This window comes from Dreissena polymorpha, chromosome 2, assembly GCF_020536995.1.
Source record: "Dreissena polymorpha isolate Duluth1 chromosome 2, UMN_Dpol_1.0, whole genome shotgun sequence".
Classification (NCBI taxonomy): domain Eukaryota; kingdom Metazoa; phylum Mollusca; class Bivalvia; order Myida; family Dreissenidae; genus Dreissena; species Dreissena polymorpha.
The window spans coordinates 68641309-68667717 of record NC_068356.1 but is presented as its reverse complement, the minus strand read 5'-3'; the positions used below and the strand labels follow the sequence as shown (position 1 = coordinate 68667717).

General features: G+C 35.9%; 1 protein-coding gene and 1 long non-coding RNA gene across 4 annotated transcripts in view; both read left to right on the top strand.

The window, feature by feature from the left end:
- Positions 1-24169, top strand: part of LOC127867472 (tetratricopeptide repeat protein 30A-like) — a 29915-nt gene extending 5746 nt beyond the window's left edge. Inside the window, exons 8-17 of one of the 3 annotated variants that reach the window (XM_052408630.1) lie at positions 164-196; positions 1679-1881; positions 4025-4090; positions 9335-9454; positions 10301-10377; positions 14062-14272; positions 15152-15223; positions 19456-19559; positions 21653-21861; positions 23138-24169. In XM_052408630.1, the coding sequence (XP_052264590.1) occupies positions 164-196; positions 1679-1881; positions 4025-4090; positions 9335-9454; positions 10301-10377; positions 14062-14272; positions 15152-15223; positions 19456-19559; positions 21653-21861; positions 23138-23262 (1220 nt within the window). In that variant the 3' untranslated portion in view covers positions 23263-24169. Of the gene's footprint in view, positions 1-163; positions 206-1678; positions 1882-4024; positions 4091-9334; positions 9455-10300; positions 10378-14061; positions 14273-15151; positions 15224-19455; positions 19560-21652; positions 21862-23137 lie in introns of all 3 variants that reach the window. The other 2 variants (XM_052408628.1, XM_052408631.1) reach the window with 2 other exon arrangements.
- On the top strand, positions 4124-5954 carry LOC127867473 (uncharacterized). The gene is made up of 2 exons (XR_008043509.1): positions 4124-5050; positions 5501-5954. It is a non-coding gene; the product is annotated as an uncharacterized LOC127867473 (long non-coding RNA).
- Positions 24170-26409: the final 2240 nt, after the last annotated feature.

The window sequence follows — 26409 nt, the reverse complement described above, 5'->3', positions numbered from 1 at the left end:
CAAGGGAAGTTTTAAAAGGGGGTTTTATAACATTCTTGGGAGTTTTTTTCCTTGATGTGACCTTAAATGCGACAAAAGTTAACAAGCACCAACTTGTGCCTTACAAGTTTTGCCTAGTGTCTTATTGTTTTCAAAGTGGCTTGATTTCATACTCACATATTAGCAAATGCAACTCTGAGAGGGGATACAAATGCAGGTGAGTATGGTAAGCAAGGTTCATTGTTAACATCTTAAAGAATTATTGTTTGTCTTTAGTTTTCCCTGAGTTAAATTGATTGTTCTGGTTCCTACACATTTTGTTAATCAGTGATGGTCGAATTTCAATTTTCTTGTTACATGTGTATACATGTATTGCCAAAGATTTTGCAAGAAAGTAAATACAAACCAGTGTATTGTCGACCCTCTGATTTCCTTATAGTCCTATTTTTACCATATTGTATGGACAGTAAGTTACAATATCATCATCCAATTAGGTGCTATTGATAAATTCTCTTTGTTACAAAAAAATACCTTAGAGACTGCTATTGATCTGGCCATTACATGTCATGTGATCGTCAGCTGACCCTCTACAAAAATTGTACATGACTATAAAACTCGAAAGTCGAATAATTTATATAAAAAAAACACTCATGAACAGGTCTGAATTATTTTCATGAAATATTTTATTAGCAGAAACTTTTTCTTTCCAGTGAAAAATTAATATGTTTGATTAATTAAAAAAATATGCAAAATATTGACCTACACTTTCTGTCCCAAATATGACAGTGCTTCCAAGATGGCAGTGCTTCCAAGATGGTGACCATTATAAGTCTTTTTTGGGGGAAATTCATATTTTTATACAAGAAATGTGAACTTGATTTTTAATAAACATATAAATCCACTTACAGTGTTTATAGTAAATAAATCTGAAATGTAAAAAAGCTTGTTTGTAAATTGACCAGTGCAGTGTTTTGACAGTTTTGTGATAATATACTGGTACATGTAGATCACTGCACTGCAACTGCAGTTAAACCTTGTTGGCCTGTATCAGTATGTTTAACACACAATAAATATGTTAAATACATGATAAATGTATTGAACCCATGATAAATATGTTAAACACATGATTAATACACTAAGTATATGATAAATGATATTGTGTTAAATACATGATAAATATGTTTATAACAAATAAATATGTTAAAGGCAGGATAAACATTTTGCGTGCAATGTTAAATATTATAAATACATGTTAAATATATTAATGAAAAGATACATATTTTCATACTGGATAAAAATATGTTAAATGTAGAAAACATGTTTTATTCTACATTAATTTGTAAAAAAGGTGATAGAATGTTGAATAATACATTATATAACTGATATTTCAAAATGAAAATGTAAAACTTTCTTTAAAAAAATGGCTGATTATTCTAAACTTCACTTCCTCTACCTTGAAAATCAGACTTTATGTGTCTTGTTATGTGAAACAACACTTTCCGCTTAAACTAGATTTTCGGTAAAAAGGGAGTTCCTTTTAACAAAGAATACCATTAAAGCGGAAATACCATTAAAGCGGAAAGTGTCATCCCTGATTAGCGTGTGCGGACTGCACAGGCTAATCTGGGACAACACTTTACGCATATGCAGTTTGCCCAATTTTCACAGAACAAGACACATATGATCAACTTATTTTCAGTTGAGGCGGCGTGCGAGGCCCTGACCGACATGCCGCCACGTGGAGAGGAGGAACTGGATGCAGTCTCCCTCCACAACCAAGCACTCATGAACATGGACCAGGACCCGACCCAGGGCTTTGAAAAACTGCAGTTCCTCCTGCAGCAGAACCCCTTCCCACCAGAGACGTTCGGCAATCTGCTGATACTATATGTGAAATATGAGGTGGGTAGTATTATTGAAATATGAGGTTGGTATTATATGTGAAATATGAGGTGGGTAGTATATGTGAACTATGAGGTGGGTAGTACTATGTGAAATATGAGGTTGGTAGTATATGTGAAAAATGAGGTGGGTAGTATATGTGACATATGAGGTGGGTCAGTATATGTGAAATATGAGGTGGGTAGTATATGTGAACTATGCGGTGGGTAGTCTCTGTGAACTCTGAGGTAGGTAGTATATGTGCAATATGAAGTGGGTAGTATATGTGAAATATGAGGTGGGTAGTATACATGAAATGCAAGGTGGGTAGTATATGTGAAATATGAGGTGGGGTAGTTATATATGAAATATGAGGTAGGTAGTATATGTGAAATATGAAGTGGGTAGTATATGTGAAATATGAGGTGGGTAGGATATGTGAAATATATGGTGGGTAATATATGTGAAATATGAGGTGGGTAGTATATGTGAAATATGAGGTGGGTAGTATATGTGAAATATGAGGTGGGTAGTATATGTGAAATATGAGGTGGGTAGTATATGTGAAGTATGAGGTGGGTAGTATATGTGAAATCTATGGTGGGTAGTATATGTGAAATACAAGGTGGGTAGTATATGTGAGATATGAGGTGGGTAGTATATGTAAAATATGAAGTGGGTAGTATATGTGAAATATGAGGTGGGTAGTATATGTGAAATATGAGGTGGGTAGTATATGTGAAATATGAGGTTGGTAGTATGTTAAATATGAGATGGGTAGTATGTGTGAAATATGAGATGGGTGGTATATGTGAAATATGAGGTGGGTAGTGTGTGAAGTATAAGTCCGATTTTGACACAAAGGGGTGCACATTATATAATATACTTAACTAACATGTGACATTGTTGTAAATTTGAATGAAGTAAAGCTGTTAAGAATGCGTTAACGTCTTTTAGGTAGAATAGTAATGATTAGCGCTAATTGTTTACAACTTTATTACCCATTGTGTTTATTGTTGTTGTTGTTGTTGTATTCCAAAGAATTCCATAAAAGCAGAAAGTGTCCTACTAGATAAGAACTGGGGACTGAACAAGTAAATATGGAACAACACTTTACACGCACGCATTAAGGCTGGTTTTCCAAGAGCAAGGGTCTAGAGAAATCAGCCTTTAAATGAGTCTTTTCCAGGTTATAGGAAGTTAAGGTCGCTTTTAAAGGGGCATAACTATGTTTAAAACAGCATAATAAATTCAAAATTATGATTATCATTTAATAAGTGTATTTTTAATGGTTGCTTTAAAAAATGTCTTGTTTTTTATGTATTTGAGTGTAGATCACTTAATGACATTTAGCGGTTTGTTTATGATTAAACAATCTATGAGCTGGTTTCTTTTATAGTATAATTATAGAATAGATTATTTGCATGGTGCTATCGATGTGTTGGGGTGTAACCAGAAAAATCTCAAGTTCATGTAAAATAACTTCTGTACATAAAACTGTTTAGAAATGATGGGAATTCTGCTCTTACAAAAAAACATCACTGAATTTACTGATTATGTCTTATAACTGAAAATTATCCTTGTTGCCATATCTGCTCAATGCGCATGTTATATATTAGCTTCCCGTTGGGAAAACGTGACTAAATGCATATGTGTAAAGTGTCGTCCCAGATTAGACTATGCTGTCTTCACACTAATCAGGGACAACACTTTCCGCTTAAACTGGATTTTTGCAGAAGGGATTGTGCAAACAGCATAAAACCAGAACAGCCTGCGAGTAACTTGCAGTCTGTTCAGGTTTTATGCTGTTTGTTGCTCATCAGTATCTTAGAGTTTGAAATGAAGCCTTTAAAACTTGAATCTAGTAAGAACGGTCTTAAATTAAATGTAATTCTTTAAGGGATTACAAATGCGTAAGAATACGTATCTAAGTGGTAAAGGGTTAAACAAAAAAATACCATGTTATTTCACAGTATCTGCCATAAAAAGCCTGTGCAGACTGCACAGGCTAAGCTTGGATGACACTTTTCACACAAGCATTAAACCCTGTTTTCCCAAATCGAGGCTCATTTATTTATATAAACTAATGTATGGATCTGCTTTCATAAGAAAATGGTATTGCATATTGCATGCATTTTTGAAAAAGTGAATGTTTTTATTGCAGTACTATGATTTGGCGGCAGATGTTCTGGCAGAAAATGCTCATCTGACATACAAGTTCTTGTCATCAGTGAGTAATCTTTGTTGTGTTGCATAACTTTGACGTCCCTTTTTCTAGTGGTGTAATTCTACGTCGTAAACTTTGTACTTGTTCTCAAAGATATCTTTAAGATGGCAGTATGCATTGTGAACATTTCAATTCTGATGAATTTCATTTTGTATTCTGAGTTCGTGTACCTTGGTGTGGGCAGTTTTAACCTTTCCCCAGCCATAGCAAAGTGAGAATGGCTTTTGCAACCAGCAGGAAACCAGAACAGCCTGCGAAAAACTCGCATTCTGTTCTGGTTTTATGCTGTTTGCTGCTCATTAGTATCTAAGGGTTGGAAATGAAGCCCATGAACACTCAAAATCAACAAATATTTCGAAAAATAAAGGTCACACATACCAAATAAATGTTGCTTATAGCATTAGCCAAACTTTTAACAATAGATGTGATATAGTAACATAGATTAAATGCAATACAAAATGCTAGTTTTTGTTTGGTCATAATATATTTCATGTGCTGCGATAACCGTACATTTATGAGAGAATGAGATATTGGTTTCGGGCAGCTCGGGAAGTACAACATAGTTCTCGTGAATACGTTGTTCTTCCGATGCTGCCCATAGCCAGTCTTGCATTTGCTTGTAAGTGTTCGGATATGTAGGTGGGAAATTAACATGGAATATATTGTAGCACGAAAAATAAAAACGAGCATTTTCTCGTTAAATCTATGTTAAAATACCACATCTAACTTTGAAATTTTGGTTATTGCAATAAGGAACACTGATTTTTAGCGAGGCTGTTTTTGGAGAAAACCTGAGCTATTGTCACAGCCAGCTCGTCCGCCGTCCGCTGTAGGAGTCGTGCTAAAACCTTAACATTGCCTCTAAAATCAAAGTGCTTCCACCTACAACTTTGAAACTTCATATGTAGAGGCACCTTAATGAGTTCTACATGCCACACCCATTTTTGGGTCACTAGGTCAAAGGTCAAGTTCACTGTGACCTCTAATATCAAACTTTAACATAGGCTCTTAAATCAAAGTGCTTCCACCTACAACTTTGACACTTCATATGTTTTTGCACCTTGATGAGTTCTACATGCCACACCCATTTTTGGGTCACTAGGTCAAAGGTCAAGGTCACTGTGACCTCTAATATAAAACTTTAACAAAAACCTTTACATTGCCTCTAAAATCAAAGTGCTTCCACCTACAACTTTGAAACTTCATATGTAGATGCACCTTGATGAGTTCTACATGCCACACCCATTTTAGGGTCACTAGGTCAAAAGTCAAGGTCACTGTGACCTCTAATATCAAACTTTAACATAGGCTCTAAAATCAAAGTGCTTCCACCTACAACTTTGAAACTTCATATGTAGTTGCACCTTGATGAGTTCTACATGCCACACCCATTTTTAGGTCACTAGGTCAAAGGTCAAGGTCACTGTGACCTCTAATATAAAACTTTAACAAAAACCTTAACATTGCCTCTAAAATCAAAGTGCTTCCACCTACAACTTTGAAACTTCATATGTAGATGCACCTTGATGAGTTCTACATGCCACACCCATTTTGGGTCACTAGGTCAAAGGTCAAGTCACTGTGACTCCTAAAAAAAAAAATATATATTTTATGACAAGCTTTTGCAGCCGAGCGTGGCCCCCGTTTATGCGGTGCTCTTGTTTATGTCCCCCACCACAATAAGTGGGGGACATATTGTTATTGCCCTGTCTTTTGGTTTGTTTGTTTGCTCCAACTTTAACATTTTGCCATAACTTTTGCAATATTGAAGATAGAAACTTCATATTTGGCATGCATGTGTATCTCATGAAGCTGCACATTTTGAGTGGTGAAAGGTCAAGGTCATCCTTCAAGATCAAAGATCAAATATATAGCTTTAAAGCAGCGCAGTAGGGGACATAGTGTTTCTGACAAACACATATCTTGTTATGTGTTAACTTTATTTTACGCAATATTTTTCATAATTTTCTTTAAATTTGAGTATTTATGTTACTTTAGAAAATTAATTATTTTCTTAATTTATATACAGTCAGTGTTTGCAGTAATAACACTTATTTAATGTCTTGTTTTAGCCAAGGTTTCAGGCAAGTTCAGTTCTACATTTTTGAATTACTTTTGAACATTTAAAGTTTAATTGTTATAATTTTTTATTTTGTCTAACAGAAGAAACCATCTTTTTAAGCTATATTGTTAAATGATGGGCTTTTAAATGGTAGCTTTTAAGTTACCCCTCAATTAAGTATCAGTACATGAAAAGGCTCATAAACTCTGATGTCTGGAAATTGCAAAGTTAAGCCCAATTTTTAAAAGATTTTGTGTGGAGAAGATATATGCTAGTTTTGTGCATTAAGTGTGGGTTCTTTGAAATGTTACTACAGTATTCACGAGGAAAGTCCCTCAGCAGTTCGCAGGTTTGAGTATTTCTGTCGTAATTCATATTTTTCTGCATCTGTGTTTGCTGTTTTATTGCATGTAATATTGAATCCAAACTATTTTGCGTTGTGCTAATTTGTTAGTAGGAAAGTACTTGTATTTTGTTTGATTGCTAGCATAAGATTAAGGCATAGCTTGAGTCTCCTATTAGATATTTTATCATATGATAAGACAACTTGTACTGCTATTCATGAGCCAAATGGCAAATGTTGTAACAAACATTTTAAGGTCATGATTCAGTGAGCAAGAAATGGAATTAGAAAACAAATTGTTTAATCTGTTGGATATAATTTATGTTCAGTTATTTTTCATGTTTATGAAAAAATGGAATATCTTATTTTATTTCTGAGGTATACATTTTGTATATGTATAGATGTTTTTACAAACTCTCAAGTACCTTTTGTACACAGATAGACAGTCACATAACAATATATGTTTTGGCATTGTCCGTCCATCTGTCCGTCCCTCTTTCAATCCTTCCTTCCGTCCGGCCGGCACTTTTGTGTCCGGAGCCATATCTTGTAAGTGCTTTTGCTGATGTCATTGAAACTTGGTATGAGTATATATATGGATAAGAGGATGATGCACGCCAAATGGCATTGTACACCATCATAAAATAACGGATTTATGGCCCTTTGTATCTTGAAAAAACGCTTTTTTGTGTGTCCGGAGCCATATCTTGGAAGTGCTTTGACGGATTTCATTGAAACTTGGTATGAGTATATATATGGATAAGAGGATGATGCACGCCAAATGGCATTGTACACCATCATAAAATAACGGATTTATGTCCCTTTGTATCTTGAATAAACGCTTTTTTGTGTGTCCGGAGCCATATCTTGGAAGTGCTTTGACGGATTTCATTGAAACTTGGTATGAGTATATATATGGATAAGAGGATGATGCACTCCAAATGGCATTGTATACCATCATAAAATAACGGATTTATGGCCCTTTGTATCTTGAAAAAACGCTTTTTGTGTGTCCGGAGCCATATCTTGGAAGTGCTTTGACGGATTTCATTGAAACTTGGTATGAGTATATATATGGATAAGAGGATGATGCATGTTGGCATTGTCCATCCGTCCAGAAAACTTGTCCAGAAGTATAATGGCGGGGGATACCAATTCAACGAATTTGCTTGTTTTCACGAAATTCATCCAGTACATGTATATATATGACATGACATGAGTTTAAATTTTATACCATATTTTATACAAGTTTAGGAATTTGTAAAGCTTGCTTACGAATAAATTTCCTGTATGAATTTAATAAATCAGCAAAGAAAATTACTAGTTGTCTAAGCTTCAAGATAAAACTAGAAAGTTTGTTTTTAATTCTTTGAAATTAGTGGACTCTGCAATCTCATTTCAGCATATTAAAGTAATAGATCTGTCGCACATAAAGTAACCAAGCAAAATGCTCAAAAAGCTAAAATACACATGTTTTAAAATAAAAAATACTTGTATTTGTTTTATGACATATTAAACAAGGTCTAGCATGCAGTAGAACTGGGTTTTTTTAATAGTAATATTTTGTAAAATCACAATAAACCATCTCACCATGTTAATTTCATTTTGTTTAATCCGCAAAAAAAGTCTTTGTTGTATATGCATGGGTGAAGTTAGTATAAATCAAATGCAATTGCTTATGTTTTTTTAAACAATTAAGGATTAATTGCTTCATAATGATAATGTTCTTAAGTGTTTTTGGAGGCAGATTCAGTGTGAGAACCAATAATTATATTTGTTAAAAATAACTAAACTCTGGACTCTCAATAGACCAAGAAAGCCAGCATTTAATATCAGGGCAAAAATGCATTTTTTTAATTTAGCTAAACTAGTTTAAAAATCTCTCTTAAGTTGATAAAAACTGAAAAAACATCACACACACTCAACCACATGAAAATCATTAACGTTAGCACCATGACTCAAATATGAGCAGTGCAGTATGGTAAAGAGCTAATCTGTCCACCATGACTCAAATATGAGCAGTGCAGTATGGTAAAGAGCTAATCTGTCCGCTAGCACCATGACTCAAATATGAGCAGTGCAGTATGATAAAGAGCTAATCTGTCCGCTAGCACAATGACTCAAATATGAGCAGTGCAGTATGGTAAAGAGCTAATCTGTCCGTTAGCACCATGACTCAAATATGAGCAGTGCAGTATGGTAAAGAGCTAATCTGTCCGCTAGCACCATGACTCAAATATGAGCAGTGCAGTATGGTAAAGAGCTAATCTGTCCGCTAGCACAATGACTCAAATATGAGCAGTGCAGTATGGTAAAGAGCTAATCTGTCCGCTAGCACAATGACTCAAATATGAGCAGTGCAGTATGGTAAAGAGCTAATCTGTCCGCTAATGAGACCACAAAACATTGCATGACTTTATAGCAGACAGCTTAGCTCCAAACCAGACTATGCAATTGCACGGGTTGCTCTCGAGCTATGCTGGCTGCAGATGACAAAAGACCCATTTTGGCTTGACATGTCACATACCTCATCATATGACTGAATGGCATTACATGTATTTGCACGGTGTTCCTTTGCTCTGTGTTCCCAGTACCTGTGTATCATGATTTTCCCTATGATCCCAGCATCTGTACAACTTCCTTTGATTTGCTCTGTGTTTCAAGTGACTGTAAGACTTCCTATGATTTTACTCTGTGTTCCCAGTACCTTTATGACTTCCTATGATTTTGCTCTTTGTTCTCAGTACATGTACAACTTCCTATGATTTCGCTCTATGTTCCCAGTACCTGTATGATATGCTCTGTGTTCCCAGTACCTGTATGATATGCTCTGTGTTCTCAGTACCTGTATGACTTCCTGGAGGCCGTTATCACGAGGCAGACGTCCCCAGAAGAGGCGTACAGGAAACTAGATGAGATGGCCACCAAGCAGACCGAAACTCTCCGCAAGCTCACCAAACAGGTAGCATTTTTGAACACGTTTGTTAAACCCTTTTCCTCTCAGAAGCAAAGTGGAAATGGCTATATGCAACCAGCATAAAACCAGAACAGCCTGCGTTTAACTCGCAGTCTGTTCAGGTTTTATGCTGTTTGCTGCTCGTCCATAGAGGTACTATTTGGGTTTGAAATAAAACCTTTAAAACTTGAATGTGCTAAGAAAAGTCTAAATTGAGTTTGATTTTCTAAGGGACTAAAACGCATTAAAGCTCATATCTTAGTATGAAAGGTTTTAAAAAGTAAAAAAATGTTGGTTTAAACTGGCTGTTGGGTGTTTCTTCTTTATCAGTCTTAAGTGCTGTATATTCTCAAATTCCTAAAATTGTCTGGAGATCTTTAGTATTGATTTTTAAGTAGAAGTTGTTTCTCATTTATTTTAGCTGGAAAGTTTGCTTTTATATATTTGGGACTTTAGTGGACAGTCCCTCTATAGCACTCAAGTTTTAGCTATGTTTCAATTGTATGTATGTAATATGTCATTTAAAAAATTTTATAACAAAAGCATGCCTCAAGTGCTAATATTATGGATGGATCTTGGTTTTTCCACTTCTAACCAGCCATGGTTAAATGACAAAAATTACTGTGCTGAAGAAAAATACAACAAAAAACAGCTTAACCAATAAACACATGATAACATTAATAGGATTATTTTGCTAAGAAGAGACTTCCTTCAAAGGAAACGACTATTTAAGCTGAAAGTGTTCTCCCTGATTAGCCTCTGTGGACTTCATAGGCTAATCTGGGAGGACATGTTACTGACATGAATAATAGGCAGCTTTTAGAGAAGGAAAATCTATTGATCATCTTTCAGGTGCAAGAAGCCAGGACCAATCATGATGATGAGGCAGTGAAGAAAGCTGTGAATGAATATGACGAAGCTCTGGAAAGGTAGAATTCTTATGGAATAGAGAAAACTTACCAGTGAGCCTTGCTATGGGGTAACTGGGTTAATTGTATGTGCTTAAAGTGTTGTTCCATAATAGCCTGTGCAGTTTGCACAGGCTAATTAGGAATAAAACTGTCTGCTTATATGATATTTTTCCTTTGAAGGCAATTGCTTCTAAATTAAATTCCCATTCAGGCAGAAAGTGTCATCCCTAATTAGCCTATGTGGATTGGGCAGGCTAATTGTGGTTGACAATTTAGGCAGATGTATAAAAGCCCGTTTTTTTCAGAGCAAGGCTCTTCTTAACTATGAAGCAAAAATTATTGCAAAGAATTGATTAGCAATACTATTTATTTAGACACCTACTTATTTCTAAAGCCTAAATAATTTTACACAAATAAATTTATTATTCCAAATTATTTCTATTGATAAATGATATAAAGGACTGGTATCTCGAAAAAAAGAGCTGTGTCCTGAAAGCTGGGTATAATTTTTTATGCCCCTGAAGGAGGGCATATAGTGATCGCACTGTCCGTCTGTCAGTCCGTCCGTCAGTCTGTCCGTCACACTTTGCGTTTATGTTTAGAAAAAAAACTTCTATGTCCCTTCATATTTTGTATGCATGTGTATATTGACAAGGCCTTTCTATACGCACACACATTTTGACCCCTTTGACTTTGACCTTGAACTTAGGGTCCGCGTTTAGGTTTCGAAAAATGCGTTTAGGTTTCGAAAAATGCTCATTATTGCTATCAAAGTGTTTATCGGGGGCATATGTTATCCTATGGAGACAGCTCTTGTTGGATCTTCTCTTATACACATTTCCCAAGATGTTTTTTTCTCAACATAAAATAGTCACCTTACATAATATCACCACCATCTGTGTCCTTAGCAGAAAGGTCAATTACATGATCACAACATATATCAATGGTCCACGACTCTTATTGGTATAACATTACCGTTTATTGCTCTTTAAATGCTTAGTGTTCTGGTTTTCCTGTAAATGTTAATTGGCAAAAATGAAATGTTAACATTTATTTCTGTATTATATTACATTATGAAACTATAAATTATTTGCAATAAACAAGGGCAGAATTTTATATATCTTTAAGTTAATGTTTTATATGTTTTAAATTGTTTGCTTTATCTTTTTTTCATAATCCTCACAAATGAGGCCTCATTAAAATTTAATATGTAAATTCACATTTTGTGTGTTATTACAAGCCATTTTTTATAGGATGAAAGTACCAAGCATTTTAATATGTCAAATAATTATTAATAAAATTGGGCAAGAATTATCCACAGTAAATTTAAAAATTGTGGAAAAGTGTGCAATTGAAAGGGTTTCTATTGGGGAAAAGAGGCATTGTTTGGCGCTTCGTTGAGATGGAAAAAGCAGTGTATATTTTATCACATTTGCCCATATATTGTTGGAACACAGGGCATGTTACTCAAATTAGCCCTGTACCAATAGTGAGGCTTTTCTTGGCAAATATTTATGCCCCCCTTCGAAGAAGAGGGGGTTTATTGCTTTGCTCATGTCGGTCGGTCGGTAGGTCGGTCGGTCGGTCCGTCCACCAGGTGGTTTCCGGATGATAACTCAAGAACGCTTGGGGCTAGGATCATGAAACTTCATAGGTACATTGATCATGACTCGCAGATGACCCCTATTGATTTTGAGGTCACTAGGTCAAAGGTCAAGGTCACAGGTGAAGGTCACAGTTACTGGAAATAGGCATTATAAGGATTTAGCATGGTTCAAACAAGGGAAACAACTACGGTTTATGCATGTTCTTTTTATTACAGATTTGCCTCCCTTTAATTCATTCAAAATCTCATTTTACAGCAGAGATTCCAAATCTGACCTGTAAATGAGCACCATATTTACTGCCAGTGCTAGGTTACCTTTTCCCATTTGATAATTCTTAAGTATTGGTATTGTAATGCTGCTACTGCTGCTGCTACTGCTACTGCTACTGCTACTACTACTACTACTACTACTACTACTACTACTACTACTACTACTACTTCTACTACTACTACTACTTCTTCTACTACTACTTCTACTACTTCTACTTCTACTATTACCACCACCACCACCACCACCACCACCACCACCACCACCACCACCACCACCACCACCACCACCACCACCACCACCACCACCACTACCACCACCACCGCCACCGCCGCCGCCGCCGCCACCACCACCACCACCACCACCACTTATTCTACCATGTCTACTATTACTACTTCTACTACTACTGCCACCACTACTACTATTTTTACTACTACTACACTGTTCACAGTGACAAAAAACGTATTCACACAATGGCTGCTACTACAACTTATAGCCCATATAGGGGGGCATGCATGTTTTACAAACAGACCTTGTTACCAATCCATCCTAGACTTAAGTCTAAGAATAAAATATCCTGAAAACTGTAATGTTCTAAATATTCTTTATTTTTATCGGAGGGATATTGAATTTGCGTTGTCCATATGTCTGTCACAAAATTATTTTTTGGGGGGATGTCAATTCAACGATTTTTTTGTTAAGTCTAACTTGAAATTTGACACCTCAATAACATCATTCTTCATATGGACCAGTTAGGCTGTTGACATAAGCACCATTGACAGACTTAATTAAATCAAACTCTGAAGTAATATTTATTTGGTCTAAGTCTGTGCTATATACTTAAAGGGATCTTTTCACGGTTTGGTAAATTGAAAAAATTGAAAGAAGTTTTTTCAGATTCGCAAATTCCGTTTTAGTTATGATATTTGTGAGGAAACAGTATTACTGAACATTTACCATAGTCCAATATAGCCATAATATGTATCTTTTGACGATTTGAAAACCTTAAAATTATCAAGCGTTGCAACGCGAAACGATTGAATTTGGAGAGTTCTGTTGTTGTCGTTTAAATTTACGAAACTACGAAGATTGCTTATATAAGGTATAAAATACATATATTGTGTATACCTGGCGGAATAGCCGAGAGAGCTAATGCGTTTTTACTTCAGACTAACTCCAGGACTCCGGGGGTCACTGGTTCGAGCCCTGGTACCGGCTACTTTTTTTCCTTTTTTAAATTTTATTCTTGATTTTTTACTGGAGCTTTTAAGATCCAATGTTTACATTTATCAATATAAAGCATTTAATGACAAACTTCAAAATATGCCAACATCTGTGAAAAGGCCCCTTTAAGTCACAGAAGGGCTATTGAATGAAGACCCATATTTTCCCTGCAGGTGCATTCGGATCACAATGCAGCAGGCTAAGATGTTCTGGGGCATGTAGAGCAGAAAGTTATATTACACCATATAGCGAGGTGTTTATTATTTACCCTGCAGTGAGGCTGTTCCTTTACACCCCAGGTACATCCCAATCCTGAGGCAGCAGGCCAAGATCAATGGTGATATTGCAATCTACTAGGACATGACCAACTACCGGCATGTTACATTACATGGTATAGTGAGGCTGTTCTATTCCCCCCCCCCTTGTAATGCTGTTCATTTTTACCCCCTGTAGGTACATTCCAATCTTGATGCAGCAGGCCAATATCTACAGGGACATGGAGAACTACCAGCAGGTAGATTGTGTCTCATCCATTTATGAGGCTGTTCCTATTCCCTCCCACAGTGCTCTCAACAAATATTAAGGCTGTTCCTTTTCACCCCAGGTACATCCCAATCCTGATGCAGCAGGCTAAGATCTACTGGGACATGGAGAACTATCAGCAAGTTGAGAAGATCTTCAGGAAGTCAGTAGAGTTCTGTAATGAGCATGACACATGGAAGCTCAACGTGGCCCATGTGCTCTTCATGCAGGAGAATAAGTACAAGGAGGCAACGGGCTTCTATGAACCAATTGTCAAGAAAAACTATGACAACGTAAGACATGCATAGACTTCAGATGTGCTTTTTTAAGCTTTTATCACTCAGATACGCACTTTGACGCGTCTTGAGTCCCTTAGAAAATAACAATAAATTAAGGACCTTTCTTTCTTGATTCAAGTTTTAAAAGCTTTATTTCCAACCATAAGCTACTAATGAACAGCAAACAGCATTAATACTGAACAGACTGCGAGGTACTCACAGGCTGTTCTGGTTTTATTCTGTTTGCTTATAGCCATGTTCACTATGCTTCGGAGAAGGAAAGGGTTACAATATATTGTTTCACAAATCTGCAATGTATCGTTTTGTTTTTAAATGTTCTTATTGTTCTTTGAATTAAAGTCAGTTTGGTCTACATTTGAATGCCTTCCTTATACATAAATTGTAGATTCGTTAAGTGCAAAAAAGATTTATCGAACCTGAACTTATAATATTCAAATTCTATTAAAGCCTAACTGGATTTGTTTCCCTTTGTGTCCTTCTTTGAAGTTTAATAACACTGTTGAAATGGCGTTGTTGTATAATAAGTTTTGTTGTTTTATACTTGTTTTGTTTAAATGTTTCTTTTGGTAATATGACATCTTTTTTAAATACTTGAATGTTTTTTACAAAGCCACCGTCAAGATTTACCATGCAATGTACTGGTAATTTAATTGTTGTCTTTGTATTTTTTATGCTTTTTTCTTCAGGAGGAAAATTTATATTTAACTAACTTGTCATAAAATAGACCAACATTTAGTTTATTTTATTTTAGTTTATTGTATTTTATAGTTTCTTAGTCTAAGGGGATTTGTTTAAAGTTTTTGTGTTTGAATGTTTAATTTTTCAAATTTTGAAAAAAATATGTGGCTGTAAAAATGGGATTGTTTGTTTCAGATTCTGAACGTCAGTGCTATAGTCCTGGCCAACCTGTGTGTAGCCTATATCATGACCAGCCAGAATGAAGAGGTAATGAGAAGATATAATTGTGTGCAATTCAAATAAACTATGTTTTTATTTTGGTAATTGGTATAAATATTTAATCCCTTGTCTTGAAACGGTTTGATTTGAAAGTAAACATATAATCTTTTTCAGTTTATATTGGAGATTCATTTACTTCACTTTATCAGGTTTGACAAAATGTTGCAATCGGGATCCAGACATAAGCCCCCCAGGACAAAACCCCCCCAATGAAAAAATGAACATTTGGACAATTGCCCCCCAGTAGAAATGACAGGTAGGATAAAAGCCCCCCAGTGCTTATTTTGCATCTGGACATTTGCCCCCCAGTGCTTATTTTAGAAGTGGACATTTGCCCCCCAGTGCCTAATTTTCAATGACATTACTCAATTGAGCAGATAATCATGTCCAATTATCACCACCTGATTACTCAAAACCTTTGAGATGATAATCCATTTATCCAATTACCACCACTGAAAGGCTTAAATAATGGAAGGGATAAATAAGGCGACACTGGATTTGATCCCTTCTCTGACTTTCATAACTTCTATGGCTAAGTGGTCAGCATCGTTACTGTGTGTTATGGATGATGTGACCATAGTAACCTGAATATATAAAAACAATTATTTAATATTGTAACTAATGATAATAGCAATGAAACATTTAATTGATTATATATAAAATTATTTTGTGACGTTTTGTATAACTGTTTGGAATTAATTATGTAAATTAATTGATATTTTGAATGTTGGTAAAGCTTACAAATACTACATTTACCTTTACTTCAAATAATTAAATTTGTGAAGTTATGCAATACTGTCTGGAATTAATTTTGCAAATCGCTATTTTAAAAGTTATGATAGCAAAGATAACAAATAGCATTTTAATATTATACTTACATCAAGATTAGATGTCAAGGTTCCTTTACATGAAGCGCTTCTGCGTTTGGAACATTCCCAATGTATTGATTCTTTACGAGACTTCTTTTTGGTGTAAGAGTACCCATACTTCAGTAATTTCTCAGACCCTTTATTACTCTTAATAATTTCCATGATGAAATGTATCATTTGAAATGTGATAGTTTCGTTATATACTAAGTTTTAGTTAATTGTCACTCAAACAATGTAACTACAAAAATAATTGCCTTTAAATGTTGTTATATGTGCTCACTTTAATTATCATTATTTGTACTAAGTTATGATAATTATTATTGATAATCCTTTTGATTGATTAAATAAAGAAGCCATTAATTTTCATTAACAAGTATATGATCAAAGCCACATGTCACACCTTTAACAAGCTGATAATCCTTTTGATTGATTAATTAAAGAACAATTCTTTAAGATGTTTGTTTTACCTAAGATTAGGAAATTCAAGTGAGTTTCTGGACCTTTTTTATTTCAAATTATAATGATCCAAGTTTCTATGATTATATATTTGTGAGATATGAAATAATAATGAATCCAAAGACAGAGATATACTAGTTTAATGGAAACAACATATGATATTAGCACTGGGGGGCAAATGTCCTCTTCTAAAATAAGCACTGGGGGGCAAATGTCCAGATGCAAAATAAGCACTGGGGGGCTTATATCCTACCTGTCATTTCTGCAGTGTCCGACAAATTTCTTATTTTTCAGGTAGCCCACTGGGCTACCAATAAAAATATTTGGTAGCCCATAAAAATTTTATCTACAAAATGATGAGGCAGGTTTTCATCTTTATTTTATTTCTTCATTTACATATACATAATATGTATACATACATATACATAATACAGCAAGTAGTCGGATGTACACAGTCAATATCGTAAATTAATGTTACAGTACAGGCACCGTGTACTTAAATGTAAATTTACCAAAGAAAATCATATACTGCATGTAGATATTACTTGTATGTGCACATGTATGTGTACTTAAATTCCGACAGCACGTTAAGTCGGAAACGTAAATAAAGCGTTTAGATGATCAACACGATTGACTCGTATGGTGTTAATCAATGCAATTGCCCTTTTTAACAACAAATACCGAGTTTCAAGAAATCAAGAGTATTAAATCATTTATTTACTTGTGTCTGACTTTAAGTACTGTCCGAATTTACGTATTGCATCCGTATGTTACGACAATCGTGTGCAGTCAGTATACAATACAATAATTTTTTCAATAATGAAGGAACTGATACAGCGTATCGGTAACGATACAGCGTGCTTACATTATATTTTATTAAGAGGAAATGTCAATGCCAAATAATTCGCGAGATACCCCGGTTCTTTAGTTGAAATTCACAACGAAACTTTTAATGGAAATTAAATGATTTCAATGTTGTACCCGCTACGAAATTTTTATAATTTTACAAATAAATACACCCACGCCAATTTTCGCGCGCTTTTAATCTGGACAAAGAAATTCATTTATGAAATGTAGAATTTTGTAACCTTAAATAGCTGTACACAACGCGTGCAAACCGTGGCAGGTGATTTACGCAAGTTGCAATACAACGTACGGTCCTGATTGGTACCTTATTTCATCATATCTTTAAATCAAAGACCTATCAATATACATTGATAGGTCTTTGCTTTAAATAGAACCATGTGCCGAAATTCATTTGACACTTTAGAAAATTTCAAACGTTTGTGTTTATGACTCTTATCGTCTATATTACCCACCCATAATTTGGTTTTAAAAATATAAATCGGACATATATGGGATTATTGATTAACAGTCGATTTATCCAATTATTAATTGACTATGCAAACTTATTAGCAGGTGTTAACCGCGTTCACACCGTTGTTATGAATATTCATTTTCGGTTTCATTACCGTTTTGAAGAATCCGCTATTGTTTAGATTTATTTAATGTTTGGCGTCCTTGGATATTTAACGACATCAAAAACGTTGTCGCTATTACTCATTGTTGCGGTTAACAAAGAATTCCAAACTGCGAAATGATGTTGCATCATGTGCGCCAACTATCCAACCGGCTCTCATTATATTATTAGCAGACGACAAATGTTGATTCTGATTGGATGATTAAAATTCACTGTTACTGTTTAAGACAATACCGCAAGTGATCGGTGACTGATTAGATAATTGATTGCACTTTGTTATCGGATTATAAGCAATACACAGTGTACAAACACATGGTCAGCGTGTTTATTCTACGTATGTCTGTCAATAAACCGGGCTACCGCTCTTATAGATTTATAGTAGCCCGGCGGGCGTCAGCTGGAAAATTTCAGTAGCCCGATGAAAAATTTTGGTAGCCCCCGGGCTCCGGGCAATGGATTTGTCGGACACTGCATGATTTCTACTGGGGGACAATTGTCCAAATGTTCATTTTTTCATTGGGGGGGTTTTGTCCTGGGGGGCTTATGTCCTACAATCGTTGCAATCTCCATTTTTCGATCCAAATGATAACGTCTCCCTTTGTTATAGTCCCCATTATTACCAAAATGATAGGGTCAATGTTTCTTTGGTGCACATGTGATGGTTGACTTTAATGGTCAACATGTTAAAATACTAAAATTCACTCTTGAAGTTCTATTCCGTATCATCCGCTAGTAATGGTCCAGTAGCGGTTTCTGATACAAGACTGTCTCAATAAGCCCACGGCTTTCAGTAATATTTCATCTCAGATTAACCTGTGCAGTCTGCACTGACAACACTTTTTGCTTAAATGCAAAATTTTGTTTATAATAAGTAGGTGCAAATCCAGTCTAGCTGGCCTAAAATGCAGTCCTTGATAAGCCTGTGCAAACTGCACAGGCTAATGTCGGACAACATCTAATGCACATGTGTCATGCCCAGTTTTCTCAGAGCGTGTTTCAATTAGCTGCATGCCATGTTGCATGCTGAGGAATTTATGCCGAAAGTGTTTTCCCTAATAAGCTTGTGCAAACTGCACAGTCTAATCTGGGACGATACTTTAGGCATATGCATCAAATTAATAGATTTGTGTCTTGTTCTGAGAAAACTGGGCATAATGCATGTGCGTAAAACGTTATCCCAGATTAGCCTGTGCAGTCTGCACAGGCTAATCAGGCACGACACTTTCCGCTTTTATGACATATTTCATTTAAATGAAGTCTCTTCTTAGCAAAAATCCAATTTAGGCAGAAAGTGTCGTCCCTGATTAGCCTGTGTGGACTGCACAGGCTAATCTGGGACGACACTTTACGCACATGCATTATGCCCAGTTTTCTCAGAACGCGTCTCATTTAATCTCGTGGGTGGCATGTTACAGGCTGAGGAGTTGATGAGGAAGATCGAGAAGGAGGAGGAGCAGGTGGCCTATCAGGACCCGCAGAAGAAGATTTACCATCTGTGTATTGTCAACTTGGTCATTGGGTAGGTGGTTAGGGTAGATGAGATGTAAGATTTACCATCTGTGTATTGTCAACTTGGTCATTGGGTAGGTGGTTAGCGTAGATGGGATGTAAGATCTACCATCTGTGTATTGTCAACTTGGTCATTGGGTAGGTGGTTAGCGTAGATGGGATGTAAGATCTACCATCTGTGTATTGTCAACTTGGTCATAGGGTAGGTGGTTAGTGTAGAAGGGATGTAAGATCTACCATCTGTGTATTGTCAACTTGGTCATTGGGTAGGTGGTTAGTGTAGATGGGATGTAAGATTTACCATCTGTGTATTGTCAACTTGGTCACTGGGTAGGTGGTTAGTGTAGATGGGATGTAAGATTTACCATCTGTGTATTGTCATCTTGGTCATTGGGTAGTGGTTAGCGTAGATCAGATGTAAGATCTACCATCTGTGTATTGTCAACTTGGTCATTGGGTAGGTGGTTAGCGTAGATGAGATGTAAGATTTATCATCTGTGTATTGTCAACCTGGTCATTGGGTAGGTGGTTAGCGTAGATGGGATGTAAGAGCTACCATCTGTGTATTGTCAACCTGGTCATTGGGTAGGTGGTTAGCGTAGTTGAGATGTAAGATCTACCATCTGTGTATTGTCAACTTGGTCATTGGGTAGGTGGTTAGTGTAGATGGGATGTAAGATTTACCATCTGTGTATTGTCAACTTGGTCATTGGGTAGGTGGTTAGTGTAGATGGGATGTAAGATCTACCATCTGTGTATTGTCAACTTGGTCATTGGGTAGGTGGTTAGTGTAGATGGGATGTAAGATTTACCATCTGTGTATTGTCAACCTGGTCATTGGGTAGGTGGTTAGTGTAGATGGGATGTAAGATTTACCATCTGTGTATTGTCAACTTGGTCATTGGGTAGGTGGTTAGTGTAGATGGGATATAAGATTTACCATCTGTTTATTGTCATCTTGGTCATTGGGTAGGTGGTTAGCGTAGATCAGATGTAAGATCTACCATCTGTGTATTGTCAACTTGGTCATTGGGTAGGTGGTTAGCGTAGATGAGATGTAAGATTTACCATCTGTGTATTGTCAACCTGGTCATTGGGTAGGTGGTTAGTGTAGATGGGATGTAAGATTTACCATCTGTGTATTGTCAACCTGGTCATTGGGTAGGTGGTTAGCGTAGTTAAGATGTAAGATTTACCATCTGTGTATTGTCAACTTGGTCATTGGGTAGGTGGTTAGCGTAGATGGGATGTAAGATTTACCATCTGTGTATTGTCAACCTGGTCATTGGGTAGGTGGTTAGCGTAGATGGGATGTAAGAGCTACCATCTGTGTATTGTCAACTTTGTCATTGGGTAGGTGGTTAGCGTAGATGGGATGTAAAAAGAGGACCTTATAACCCTTTACCACTTAGATACGTATTTTCACGCATCTGTAGTACTCTAGAAAGTTATATTTAATTTAAGACCTTTCTTACTAAATTCAAGTTTTAAAGGCTTCATTTCCAACCCTTAGATATCTTGGATTAGCAGCAAACAGCATACAATCTGGTGTTATGCCGTTTGCACATAGCAATTTTTACTTTGCTTCTAAGTGGTAAATGGTCAAAGTAGTCAAAATTATGTTCACAATCAGTAGCGACTATTATATTGTTTCTTTTTTTGGACTTAAACAATAAATTAGTGCTTGAAAACTTAGAGTCTTGAAGGTGAAATATTCAGTGTTAATAAGCTCATTACATACTTTATAAATCTGAACTGCATTTTCATTAAAGCTTTTGCAGTTTTAATTTAATTTAATTTTAATGTTTTTTAAACATTTTCAAATTGTTTTTTTTTTTGTTTTTTAAACATATTTTATCACTTGTGTAATTACTGTATAATCATCATTGTTCTACTGTTTTGGTGTGTTGATCTTTTTTATGTCAAATTAAGATTTAAAAAAGGTCCATTGATGTTTTGAATGAGATGCCTATGGTGGTTTGAATGAGATGGCATGGATAGAATCTTTAACATTTCCTATTTCCTTCCCCCCTGTAAATTAAAATTAAAGGACTTTTGATGTTTTGAACAAGATGTCATAGATATCACCTTCATGATTTACAGTACGCTGTACTGCGCGAAGGGCAACTACGAGTTTGGCATTTCCCGCGTGATCAAGAGCCTGGAGCCGTACAACAAGAAGCTGGGCACCGACACCTGGTACTATGCCAAGCGATGTTTCCTCTCGCTGATCGAGAACATGTCGAAGCACATGATAATGATGCGTGACGCTGTCGTGCAGGAGTGCATTCAGTTCCTGGAGTGCTGCGAAAGTAGGAGGCTTTACTACAATTTTTGTTTTCAACATGCATGATTTACAGGTACTGTTAAATGTTGTTAACTATATGACAGACATTGTTTGGACCTAACCTGTATTGAGAAAGTAAGATGTTTAACTACAATTATTTTAATCTTTTGACATACAAACTTATCATGTACTGTAAAACGTTGTGTACTTTATAACTCAATTATTTTTGTACCTAAATTTTTCGTAATCAGTTTGGCTTCATAAAGTAGCTCATTATAGAATACACTGGCTTGTAATATCTTCATAAAAAGAGCCATTTTACACAAAATTGTATATAAAAATCCATTTGTACATTCGTTGTTGGCCTGAATTCCCATGACAAGAATACCTGATGGGCTGGAAGTCTCCTTGAAAGAACAATTTTGTTTTATTATATCCTCATTTATTTTCTGTCCGGGATCCTGACATAAGCCCCCCAGGACAAAACCCCCCCAATGAAAAAATGAACATTTGGACAATTGCCCCCCAGAAGAAATGACAGGTAGGATATAAGCCCCCCAGTGCTTATTTTGCATCTGGACATTTGCCCCCCAGTGCTTATTTTAGAAGTGGACATTTGCCCCCAGTGCCTAATTTTAAACGACATTACTTGATTGAGCAGATAATCATGTCCAATTATCACCACCTTTTAATCCTTTTGATTGATTAAATACAGAAGCCTTTAATTTTCATTAACTAGTATATGATCAAAGCCACATGCAACACCACTAACAAGCTGATAATCCTTTTGATTGATTAATTAAAAAACAATTCAAATTCTTTAAGATGTTTGTTTTACCTAAGATTAAGCAATTAAAGTGAGTTTCTGGACCTTTTTTATTTCGAATTATAATGATCCAAGTTTCTATGATTATATATTTATGAGATATGAAATAATACTGAATCCAAATACAGAGATATACTAGTCTAATGGAAACAACATATGATATTAGCACTGGGGGGCAAATGTCCACTCCTAAAATAAGCACTGGGGGGCAAATATCCAGATGCAAAATAAGCACTGGGGGGCTTATATCCTACCTGTTATTACTACTGGGGGGCAATTGTCCAAATGTTCATTTTTTCATTGGGGGGGTTTTGTCCTGGGGGGCTTATGTCCTACAATCTTTCTGTCCATAAGCTAGAAATTGCTAGGGTCGAATTTTCTGATGGCAAAACGTTTTGAATAGTTCCTGTCAATAACAGCTGTGATTATAAAAAAATAACTCCTATAACATGCTTTTATTTCTGGCCCCTTGCAGTGTATGGTCGGGAGGTGAAGGCCCTTATAGAGCAGCCCTTAGAGGCAGAGCCCATGCACCCTGGGAAGAACACAGTCACATACGAGGCCCGTCTGCTCAAGGGCCTGCTGCTGCAGCTGATTTAGGGGCCACCAGGGGCCTACACGTGGCCTACCTTGGCAGATTTTAACCATTTCCTGCTCAAATAACCACTTTACTTTGATCTGTTCTAGTCTAGTAGAAAATCAAATATAATTAAAGACCATCCTAACTATAATATATAAGTTTTAAGGCTTTCATTTTCCAAGCCCAATGTACTAATGAGCTGCAATCAGTATAAAACCTGAACAGACTGTGAGTTACTTGCAGGCTGTTTTATGTTGATTGTATATAGCCATTTTAACTTTGGTTCTGAGCGGGCCAGGGTTAATAGGGGCAGAAAGGTTGTTTATTCATGGGTGTTGGGAGTGAACATTTCAAGAGCCACACTGGATCTGAGTTTGAAAATAGATCTATGTAAAAATTGTGTTATTAAATGGATTAATATGCCAAATGTTTTTTGTTAATTAGATTTGAATACAACCAAACATTTTATACTAGTAGAGTTTTCTTGTATAATGGGTATGTTAATCTTTATTCATTAAATTTTAGTGTAATTCACATTAAATTCAGTCTTTAACTAAAACTGTGTTTGTATGAAACTATAATTCTACAACTACTATGATTATCTGCCACTCCTGGTTTTATTTTAAACAAGGGGATATTTAATTTGGTGATAGCTAATTATTTTTATGTGAGAACATAATAAATTATTTATGGCTTGTTTAAAGTTACGTATTTTTTTTTATTTATAGAAATATATATAATTTAGATACACAGTAATATAGTTTATTAGGTTTTGGAAGATATCAAAACGAAATATAATTACCATTTACTGCCCTTAATGTATTATGACTGTATGAAATAAGTATGAACTAAAATATATTTTAAAGAACCAAATGTGTGTGTATATCTGTTAAATATCCGTTCAAAATAAAGTATTTTGTTTTGCAAGGCTGTTGTTACTTGACTTGTGTCTTTTTCATTAGATTGTTTTGTTTATGTATAAAACCTTGCTCTGGGAAGAACAGGTCTTAAAGCATGTGCGTTAAGTGTTGTCTGAGAATAGCCTGTGCAGTCCTCACTGGCTAATCAGGGACCACACTTTCCCCCTTAACTTGAGTGTAGCTATGAAAAGACTACTTTATAGCGAAAATTACTATATAGAAGCACAGTGTCGTACCTGATAAGTCTCAGTTGCACATGCATTTAGCCCCGTTTTCACAGAGCATTGCTCATGTCATTCGAGCCGACTCATTCGCGTCCATTTTAGTTTATCAAAACGCAGTCTGGTATTAAATACAAACAACAACATTTTCACAGACATGATCATGAATCATGTTGACATTTTTGTAAATCAAAACCTGACTGCGTGTAATTGTGTTTCTGAATTCGGCATTAAATGTAAGCACATTTTGTTTTGGCAAAAGTGTTAAAAACACACAAAAAACAATTTCTTTGGTCTACTGAAAGTGATAATGCCCACTTTCCTGTCCAATAAAGTACAAAAGTACTGATGATGAGAAAAATGTGAAATGCAATTTATCGAACTTTATCAATTGGCAAATGCAGGAAATGGTTCCATTTGTCTGAGCTCTGGTTTCTGTAGTCGACAGATAATGCACTATCAGTCATCTACTGTCTGCAATATCTCTGCTACAGAAAGCCTATTTACCTCACAGGGTTGTCGTGTACTTAAAGCAGAGTATTGATTTGAGATGCATACTGGGCTTTCCGGTTAGCGAAGTGGTTGGTATCTGAGAGACCGAGGTTCAACCCCGCTCCCATCATGTAAGTGGTCGGTGGTCACCATACTGGACAGGTGGTCTTTGCTCGGGGTACTGTGGTTTCCCAAAATAACACAATACCACTAACATTGATGCATTTCATTTACATGCAAAAAGCTGGATATTTCAGCTTTATTTAAAGTTCGACCCCACTAATGGGAGTTCATTAAGTATGAGTACTGGGACACACTCCGGGTCCTCTCATAGTGAAGCCTCGGGCGCGGAAGGTCCTCATAAACTTTGAAACACACACGCACATACATACGTGAGAAGCATATATAAAATATGCCCCATAATCGCTGAGGGAGCTAACAGTTGCAGCTTTGCCCGTCCAGGAAGTGTGAAACGAATTCACTGATATTTTACTTTCTTTTGCAAGTGTTTCATGTTTCGCTACGGTATCTGCAAAAGCAAATCAATTACACATTATATACAAGCTTACCGAAACAATCGGCAATATTTGTGGCGCAGATTTCTAATGTATGAGCCAAAGTGTAAGAAAGCTTATGACGGCGCCATGGTAGATGAATTACTACTTCATGCCAATCGATTTGCGGTGATGAATTGTGACGGCCATTTAAGTGGCCCTATATATCAATAAGAATTATTATGCTCACGGGTCCAGTCTCCATGAGCGATGGCATAATAGGAATGGTATGAAATTCTGAAAAGTTAGAAGTCGAAGACCTTTTGCATATGGAGTTCAACACATTGGAATACTTTCTGAGTATTTCTAGTAGTTCAATATTTGAAGTCTCAACACATCAAATTTGACGCAATTACAAACATACACATATAAAATGTTTTATATTATCTGTATTTGTTAAAAGCATCGAAAGGACAACATATTAGTATCAATGGAATTAAGGTAAAGGGAAATAGACATACCAATTACTGTAAAAGTGTACTCACTATAGATATAGTTTTTTGATGTTGTTTTTTATATATCACTTAAGAAAAATCAATATTTTACTCTTAACATATGTATGCTTTTGCTCATAGCAATCAATTTTTCTATTTCATGTCTAACTATTCCAGAATAAGACGCAAAAAACTGCCAGGTTGTGATTTCTGCGATGGAATAAAGTTGTTTTAATGAAGTATGGTCATCAGTGGCACTTCGAACATTGATAGCTTAAATCCCGAGTACAACCTATAAGTTCTGATAAACAATGTCCATATAAAATAATCGCCAATTTCACGCTTTGATTCGTATTAAATATATTCGCAATGATTGCTGGAATATTTCAGTCCTTTGTTCATCGTTTAAACTAATGTCTTCGCCTTACCAGTAGTTTCCATAGACATATCGGAAATGTAATTGACTCAAGAAAGGATATGTATCCCACAGAGACTCGTTCAGGAAAGCAAACCGGTCTTATCGTATTTACGTGCAATGTGTCCCAG